The sequence below is a fragment of the Carettochelys insculpta genome, chromosome 1 (genome assembly GCF_033958435.1).
Source record: "Carettochelys insculpta isolate YL-2023 chromosome 1, ASM3395843v1, whole genome shotgun sequence".
Classification (NCBI taxonomy): domain Eukaryota; kingdom Metazoa; phylum Chordata; order Testudines; family Carettochelyidae; genus Carettochelys; species Carettochelys insculpta.
This window is the reverse complement of record NC_134137.1, coordinates 7,849,739-7,859,386: the sequence shown is the minus strand read 5'-3', so window position 1 is coordinate 7,859,386 and position 9,648 is coordinate 7,849,739. Positions and strand designations below refer to the sequence as shown.

At 42.8% G+C, this 9,648-nt stretch overlaps 1 protein-coding gene across 1 annotated transcript; it reads left to right on the top strand.

Moving 5' to 3' along the window:
- The first annotated feature begins 3,621 nt into the window (after positions 1-3,621).
- LOC142007660 (olfactory receptor 52N2-like) lies at positions 3,622-4,578 on the top strand. The gene has a single exon (XM_074984346.1). It carries the CDS (start codon positions 3,622-3,624, stop codon positions 4,576-4,578), a length of 957 nt encoding a protein of 318 aa, XP_074840447.1.
- The last annotated feature ends 5,070 nt before the right edge of the window (positions 4,579-9,648 follow it).

The window sequence follows — 9,648 nt, the reverse complement described above, 5'->3', positions numbered from 1 at the left end:
TGAGTGTTAAAGCCGAGACATGGAGAGACACCCTCAGTGGTTCTTCACTCCCCACAGAAGAGGAATCTTGGAAACACCTGAGAAACAAAGACTGGACTGGAGGAAGGGCTGGATCGAGCATAAAGGAATTTCTAGGCTGTGTATGGAAACCAGACACTCCCAAGCTGCAAAGAAAATGCAGCTTGTGTTATGAGAATCTGGGAGAGTGCTTGTATCATCAGTCATGTTGAGAAACTGCTAATTCAAAGTCAATTTCACTGGTGCGTTAAGGTTTGCACTTTTATTTGTTTGCCAAGTAATCTGTGTTTATCTCTTTCCTATGCCTTGTTATTTCTTAAAATCTATCTGACTCCTTGGAATATGTTTGTAGATTCCAAGGCCAGTAGGGATTATTGTAATCGCTGGTCTGTATAACACAGGCCTGAGAATTTCCCCAGACTTATCACTAGATCAAATAATTAAGAGAACTATCCACTATTGGTTTAAATATTCTATGTGATGAAGAGTCTTTCAAAATCCATGATAAATATTGTAAAGGTTAATTACCGTGGTCATTGAAAATTTTACAGCTTATTTCCCTTCAGAATAGGTTGAAAAGCCTTTTATTACTGTTGTTACTTACAGACAGTTATGAAGTCATCCCTTAAACATCTTTGTTAAAATGAACAGATAAAGTTCTTTGAGTATATCACTGTAAGGAAAGTTTTCTAAACTTTTACTAATTCCTGTGATTCTTCTCTGAACCCTCTTCAGCCTGTTAACATTCATCTTTAACCGTGGACATTGGAACTGGACATAGGATTTCATCAGTGATCTCATCAGAGCCAAATAAAGGGGTAAAATAACTCCTCTAACTTTTCTTGAAATTCCTCTGTTTATCGTCCAAGTTTTGCACGAGCTCTTTCACCCATATGTTCACAGCAGGGGTCCACATTTAGCTGATTATCCCTTCATGCCACCTAATCTTGTTCACAACAGTTGAATTTCCCATGAGATACCCCTTTCATGAGACTCCCCCATCATGTAACATCACCTAAATTGTTTCTAGATATCTCTTTAGCTATCTTATAGATCACATTGCTTGATTTGACCCACTTCTCTTCACAATCCCGATGGTTCTGAATCAGTGGTCCAGCCTCATCTTTTTTTCAATATGCCCTAATCTTTGTGTCCTCTGCAAACTGTGTTGATATTCAGGCATGAGAAGGATTAGCAACTGCGTTAGAGACACATGTCTCTACTTAAACTTCTCAGTCAATTCCTGTAACTTATGTCTCAGACAAAGCTGGCAGCTGTCAAGAAAATGTTTCACCAAAAGAAGCAAGGGAAGTAACAGAGGTGCAGGTCCCAAGCTTCTTCCCTTCTGAATGACAACCACAGGATTGGGAGGGTTTTTACCCTCCCGTCCAACCTCATTCAGTGCTGGGTGTGGGGCTTTTCATTTCATGCTGCAGAATTTTAATTTTTATTTCACAAGGACAATACCTCTCCCATCCTCAGTCATGCTCCCATGGTGGTGTCCCATTGGAGGGGCAGGGGAGGTGCCCAGAGTCCCAGACATGGGAGCTGAATGAAAGACATGGAAGTTGGAAGTCCCTTAGCAGTTGCAAGCATGCTGCTGATACACACAAGGTGAACTCCAGAGGTAGGCGAAACATTGGCTGGCTGAGCTCAGCAGTACATTTTATATATGATTTCCTATTCTGCTTCTTCTGAATTCCAATGTTTTATTGAGTTTCTGTTCATTATTACGCTGTAAGTAGAGTGACCGTATTTCCTTAAGTGATATATGGGACACCTGGTAAAATTGCTTGGAATTAAGCGAATTCAATGGCAATCCATCTGAACTATGCATTTCAAACATTCAAAATGACATTAAGTTGACTGAGCACTCATTTAAAAGATATGCTGCATTATTATAACAACAATAGGCACAAAATCTATCTATCTATCTATCTATGTATCTATCTATCCCTACAATTAAGTAGTTAATGCCCCATAGAAGTGACTGTCTTGTCCTCATTTTAATGACCTGGATGAGGGACTGGATTGCACCCTCAGCAAGTTTGCAGATGACACAAACTAGGGGGAGAGGTAGGTACATTAGAGAGTAGAAAGAGAATCCAGAGCGACCTGGATAAATTGGAGGACTGGGCCAAAAGAAATCTGATGCGGTTCAACAAGGAGAAGTGTAGAGTCCTGCACCTGGGGCGGAAGAATCCCAAGCATTGCTATAGGCTGGGGACTGGCAGGCTCAGCAGCAGTACGAAGGAAAGGGACCTAGGGTTATGGTGGATGAAAGGCTAGATATCAGTAAACAGTGTGTCCTTGCAGCCAAGTAGGCTAACAGCATGCTAGGGTGCATTAGGAGGAGCATTTTGAGCAGATCTACATATGTGGTTGTTCCCCTCTATATGGCACTGCAGAGGCCACATCTGGAATATTGTGTCCAGTTTAGGTACTCCAGTATAAAAAGGATGTGGATTTGCTGGAGCAGGTTCAGCGGAGGGCAACAAAAAATATTAAAGAGCTGGAGCACAAGACCTATGAGGATAGGCTCAGGGATTTGGGCTTGTTTAATTTACAGAAGAGAAGACTTAGGGGTGATTTAATAGCAGCCTTCAACTTCCTGAAGGGGAGCTCTAAAGAGGAGGGTGAAAAACTGGTCTCAGTGGTGTCAGATGGCAGAACAAGGAGTAATGGTGTGAAGTTACAGAAAGAGATGTGTAGGTTAGATATTAGGAAAAACCACTTCACCAGGCGGGTGGTGAAGCATTGGAATGCGTTGCCTAGACAGGTGGTGGAATCTCCATCCCTCAAGGTCCCACTCACTGCTCCAGCCGGGTCTTTAAACAGACAGCACCTGCTGCTTGAGGAGCTGTCTCTTTATCATTCAGGCCCCTGCATTGCAATGTAACAGACAACTAGCCTGTTTAAAAAAAAAAAAGTCAGGATGCTCCCCAGGGAGCTATGTAGAGGGACAGTCCCAGCTAAAACGGGATGAATGCTCACCCTAACTGTAAGCAGGATCTTATAGAACTGTACCATGAGACCCAGGTCCCACTTCGGAATCCATACATAACAAGCACTCCTGTATCATCTTTGGCACTAACATATTTAGTCATTAGGGAAATAGCTTTCCCGGGTAAAACTCGCATCTAAGGAAGTTGGTATTACCCAGGGAAGCTCATTGCTTAATAGATAAATGTGATAGTCCTTAAGGTGCTACAGGACTGCTTGCTATTTGTGAAGCTCTAGATTAACATGACTACCCCTCTGACTGAAATTCAGATGGTCAAGTGAGAGCCTGCATAGGTATCTAAAGAGTCTGTGCTTTTTCTTCCATCAGGCAAACTCATTGTAAGTTTTAACATCAAAATTCATCTGCCCTCATGGTGCCGATTAGTATAGATTGATTTGCAGCCTCTGAGGCCTTCCTACACTTGATCTGCAAACATTACCATCTCACTGCTCACCTTCTCCCCTTCCAGATTGTTAATAATTATAAAATTATTTCCCATGGTGTATGTTACAAAGCGTGTAACACTTCTCCCTCTTCCTCTCTCACTTCACAGGTAACTTGTGCATTTTTCTGAGGTCAATCCATCAATTAACGACTTCATGGCAAGTTTTAACCTCACCCCCTCTGACCCTTCAACATTCATCCTAATGGGCATCCCTGGTCTGGAAGCTGCCCACGTCTGGATTTCCATCCCTTTCTCTATCTTCTACTTCATTGGCTTGTTAGGCAATTCCACAATTCTCTTTTTTGTAGGGAAAGAGCAGACCCTGCAAAAGCCAATGTACCTGCTACTCTGCATGCTGGCTCTGTCAGAGATTGGTACATCTACCTCTGCAATGCTGAAGGCACTGTGTATTTTTTGGTTCAATTTAAAAGACATTAGTGTTCCTAGCTGCCTCACCCAAATGTTCTTCCTTCATGCGGGTTCTGTTATGCACTCAGCGATCCTTGTGACAATGGCTTTTGATCGCTATGTTGCCATATGTAACCCTCTGAGATATACCACCATCCTCTCTAATGAAAGAATAGCTAAGCTAGGCCTTTTAGGTTTGTTAAGAGCTGTTCTTTTTGTTCTACCCCTGCCCCTGCTCCTAAGCAGGCAGCCATTCTGTGCCAACCACATCATCCCCCATACGTACTGTGACCACATGGCTGTGGCAAAGCTATCATGTGGGGACATCACTGTTAACAGGATTTATGGTTTAGTGATACCATTTGTGGTCAACTTTGTAGACCTGACACTCATTGCCCTTTCCTACAGTCTGATCATCAGGGACGTCCTCAGAATCTCCTCCAAGAAATCCCACCAGAAAGCCCTCAGCACCTGCACAGCCCACATGTGTGTGATGATGACATCTTATCCTTCCTTCTTCTTTTCTACTTTGACACATCGGTTTGGACAGGGCATCGCTCCCTATGTTCATATCATCTTGGCCAACCTCTACTTCCTCCTCCCCACTATGCTCAACCCAATCATTTATGGAGTGAAAAATAAAGAGCTCCGTGGCAAAGTGAGCAAATTCTCCTGCAGAATATGCTTGCCTGGGGGCCATTGAGTGTACACCTGTGTGACAAAAGGGGGAATGGAAGTCTCCTCATTTATAAAGTGCCTTCTACCCCAGTTTGGCTGAGCTCAGCATTGAGTAATTTCAGAATCTGAGTAGCTCTTCACGCCTAACATCCCCACACTTCATCGCCAACCCTGCTGTCTGTTTGTTGAGTTTCCGCTCTCTAATGATCATTGGCTCTCTCTCAAAATCACCTAACAGCCCCCACTTCCGCACACGTTCTTATCCATCCTTTCCTTTACTTCCACACATCAGAACATAATGCAGCTTTCTGTCAAAATGTGGCTTTCTGTTAGACCTTGAATGAAATGGGGTTTTTGGCCACTCTGATAAGCTGATGCTATGCTTTCTGCTAGCCAAAGAAAGAAAGAAAGAAAAAGAAAGAAAGAAAGGAAAGCTATGCTTAGCTTCTTTATTCTCTGGACAGTGATCTGGTGAGCAATCTTTACCTATTTTTTCTACATCCAATCCTCCAGAAGCCTGCAGTTTAATCCAAATATTATAGATGAAAAGGGCTGACATAGGAATGTTGCTCCAGGAATTGAGGATTTTCTGCTAGATCGTATTTGTGAGAGTTGTGAAAATGTGTGTTTTTGAGAACTAGATTATGTTACCCTACAATTAAGGAATGAGAAATGAGATTGTGATAATCCAAACTGCACCATATGAAGAGCACTCAGCCACGGTGAATAAATTAAATAGAACATCACACACCTAAGGATCAATTAGAAAGCAGGGTTTTAGATGCACGTTGATGCTGTATTGGAAGTTTCCATGAATTAGAATGGGAGAAGGGGAAGATAAAGTAAACGTGTGAGAATGAAAGAAGATAAATGTATTGGTATCTTGAGCCAAGAGTCCTCTGATACTGGGAGTTTATTGAAAGTTAGGAAAAATGATGATCTTCTATGAGTCGTAATGTCCCGTCTCTTTCATAGAAGTTCTAAAAGATTAATGATGACAGTGTACTTGAGAGCACTCTTCTGAAGCCATCCTTACAGACATTTTTCCTGGTATTCTTTCTCCTGCGTGGACGAAAAAGTGGCCTCAGTGAAACTGATGTTAATTACTTAATACCATTCCACACATGAGGCACATTTCTGGGAAGTTCGAAGCCTATTGCTTATGTCTATGGCTGCTTACAGAGACTAAATCACAGCGTTAGACAACAGCGTGCTTGTGCACATTTAGTCCGTGATCAAGCCGAATTCGTTTTTTCCCATTGATTTATTACTCACGCTGCCAGGGGAGAAATAGTAAACTTGCTCCTGCTGGAGGTTCTGAAATAAATAGGGTGCAGACTGCTGTGTTACATTCAAGGTTGTGTAGGAGTCCAATAGTTTTCCACTTTGTGCTGTCAGTTTGGGAGTTGCTTTGTACTGGAACATTCAAAATAAGCACTAACCATTCCCACTACCACTCCTCTCCTGCCCAGCCATCTTTGAGAGCACAGACATTTGGACTATGGTGTTCCCACTTGGGTTTTTATTCCTAGCCCCACCTGTACAGCACATCTAGATGCCCCTGTTCTATCCCTCTACCAAGGCCCTCCCTGCTTCTTGCTGATTTTTTCTCTCATTTTCTGACATCTCCACCACCTAATGCCCACCAGATTGCCACTCATGTCCCCCAGTCACTGCAATATTCTCTGAGTCGTGGCTCAGTTCCTTAATCTGTTCTCCACTTCCATGGTTCCACGAACAGCAACTTGCTGAATCTCTCCTCTCACCTTTCTCCTTCCCCATAGTCCCCCTGACTATCATTCCTTATATCCTTCCGCTCCTCCATGCCTTCACCCAGTGCTCATTGAGTTCCTCTTCCATTCCACCATACTTCCTCTCCCTAAAGCTTTCTACTGCCTGGTAATTACAAGTGAAAAACAGAAGCATATTTTAAAGATGGTCCTGACATTCCATTTTCCAGCTCCCTTAGTGGAGTTACTCCAGCACCAGTAGGCAGGGGAGCAGCAGGGCGTCCCATAGTTGGGCCAGGTATAGGAGCCCAGTACCAAACAAAGAGTAGAGCTCTGTAAATCCCATGGGCAATTAAACAGAAAGATATTCTGAGGTACCTTTTCCCCTCAAGGCAATATTTTTTGAGAATGAGATTGTTAGTAAACAAAAGCAATTTTATTTGATATAAAAAGGAGGATTTAAGTGATTGCAAGTAACAGCAGATCAACATATCTTATTAAGCAAAATAAAATCAAACACAGCAGCGAAGACTAACACGCTAAGAAACACAAATTTGAAATTGTAGCAGCAAATCAAAGAAGTGCAAAGAGAGCAGCTGTCGACAACCACAATGAAGTGGAAAATAGCAGCAGCGTTAAACCTGCAATTAACTCAAATGGACTTGAGACCTCATGACATTTGTGGGACATGTTTCAGAAATTTAACGTGGGAAGGTACGGATGCGGATGCAAAATGCTTATCTAGCAATGTGAACAAATCTCCTGGGGATGAATGAACAGGACACGTCATGGGTACATTGATGGTCTTCAGCTTTAAATCATATCTTTCTGCATAGAAAATAGCAGACCCGCCCTGTTGGGCATGCAACTGTGTAATAGTTATTGTGGTACATTGGAATGGGAAGGGAAAAAAGATGTTTCCCGTGAGTCCCACGGGAGTAATTAGAAATGGTGAAGCTCACTGATAACCACTGGAGAAGGCAGAGAGAATGACATGGAGTTAATTGGACAAAAAATAACCTAAGTAATAGCTTACAAAACGTATATATCTCCCACTCCCTGATGGCCATGCAGGAACAGAGCCAATGGCCAGTTCCAAGACATGGACAATTTGGTGTGATGGAAATGGGATATGGAGTGTTCTGCTAGGAACATGCTTAGTTCTGTCACAGAACATCTGGAGGTACAAATTCCTCAGCATGTTGCTAATCAGTGCACAGTACCTGATTGCATCCCAACTGGTTAGTCTGTTCACACAACACGCCATCTCTCTGTGGGTATCGAATGCAGTTGTGGAATGGAGAAAAGCACGCACAGCCTGCCAGAGCAGCTCAGAGTGACTTCCACCTATTGGTAACATTTAAATAATTTTCCCTGGAACAGTGTTAAGAGAATCCTAACCCTGTCCCAGAAGGAAAGTTACTTTTGATGTTGGCCCAGATGTTGGACTATATTACGATGGTCAGGAGTCCTTGCTACTGTGGATCTTTATGTTGGCCTGTTGTTAGGTGTAATAATTCTGCAATAAACACTGAAGTAGTTAAGGGAGGCATTGACACACAGACCACAACCACAACCATTATCACACATAAACCAAGGGAGGCCCACCACCAAAATGTCGCAGATAACCCAAACCCAGCGTTTTGTGCCCATTCCTATGCAATGTCTGAAACACTAATTAGAAAACTTGTGGTATGATATAGGAGAAGCCTTGTGACTTATTACAAAACTTCGGAGGCGTAGGCCTGAGTATCCTTTGTGTGCTCTGAGTTGATGGTCACTGTGTGTGCTCCTCAGACCAGATCCACTGAGGCAAACCACTGGGAACAGGCTTTAGTCTGTAAAAAACAGAACAGGATTACTGATCATCAGCCTCCTCTCTGCTTGCAGCCTATGTGCTCCCAGCTCGGCTAGTGCTGAGACCCTGCAGGTGGGCAGAGGGTACATCCTGGAAAGAAGTTCCCCCAACATCCCACACTTAGCAGTCCACAACTTTTAGTTCTCCCAGCGTGCTTCTGAAGCCCAGAAGACCGTGAGCTACATATAGATTGGTAGCCATCCAACCTGTTTGTCAGGCAGACACTGTGTTGGGCTAGGATAGGAATTCTCTATATATGTTTGTGAAAGAGAAGCTCATGGAAGGTATTGTGTAGTTCTTTATTTATTGCTATGTCTGAGAAAAATGCCATGATGAGGGAGATGATGGCCAATATTGCAGGTGGTTTTGTAGAAAAGAGTGTCAATATGGATGTTCAGATATTCAGATTTGGGCTAGTTTAGTCTGCAGAAGAAACAAGTGAGGGGCAATTTGAAAGGAGCCTTCAACTTCCTGAAGAGAGCTCTGAAGAGGGTAGAGAGAGGCTGTTCTCAGTAGTGACAGCTGACATAACAAAGGACAATGGTCTCAAGTTACAGAGCAGGAGGTCTAGGCTGGATATTAGAAAAAACTATTTCACCAAGAGGGTGAGAAAGCGCTGGCATGCATTATGTAGATAAATGGTAGAATCTCCCTCCCTAGAGGTTTTCAAGTCCCAACTTGACAAAGTCCTGACTTCAACAATTCAGTTGGGGTTTGTCCTGATTTAGGCAGCGGCCTGGACTCGATGACCTCCTGAGGTCCCTTCCAGCCCTAGCAGTCTATGTACTTTCTATATTATACAACATAAATGGATTAACACAGTTCACCCTTCACTCAATGTGGGAAGAATATTGAACAAGCCTTTGTTAGTTAAGCTAAGACATTTATCTCAAGGGACACTGGCTTAAATAAAGAAAATAACTACAGGAATATGGAAATTAAATGATTGTGATAATAAACAGACTACAATAGATTACCTGGCAAATAAGCAAAACCCACAAATAAGCCTAAAATGCTGTATGACTGGACATGAACTAGCAATTTTTAACCTGACCTGGTGATCCAAACCTTCTAGTGGGTTTCCATCAATCGGCAAGCAATCTTTTTCTCTTGGGACCAGCCCTTTCCCCATCTCAGTCTTTGTTCCTCAGGTATTTCTAGGATTTCACTTTTGTGGGAAGTGACCACTCAGTGATGTCATACCTGTATTGTAGCTTTCACCTGTATCCCCACCCCCAAACAAAAACAAAAAGTTCCCAGCAGTTTGAGAAAAAGAACCACAGGAACCAGCACTGAAGTTTTACCTTGTGGGAGCCGCGTCTACGCTAGCTGATTATTTTGAAGGAGCAGGCCTAACTTCAAAATATCCTGTGTCATGTCTACACACGCTATATGCTGCTTCAAAGTTGAAATTGACGTTAGGCAGCGAGATGTCAAAATTACTATCCTCATCAGAAAACTTTCAACTTTGAAGTAGAGCATGTGTAGACGAATGTCATCCCAATAC

What these genes read in the sequence shown, in the direction of transcription:
- LOC142007660 (XM_074984346.1), top strand. Translation starts at nt 3,622, where the DNA reads ATGGCAAGTTTTAACCTCACCCCCTCTGACCCTTCAACATTCATCCTA.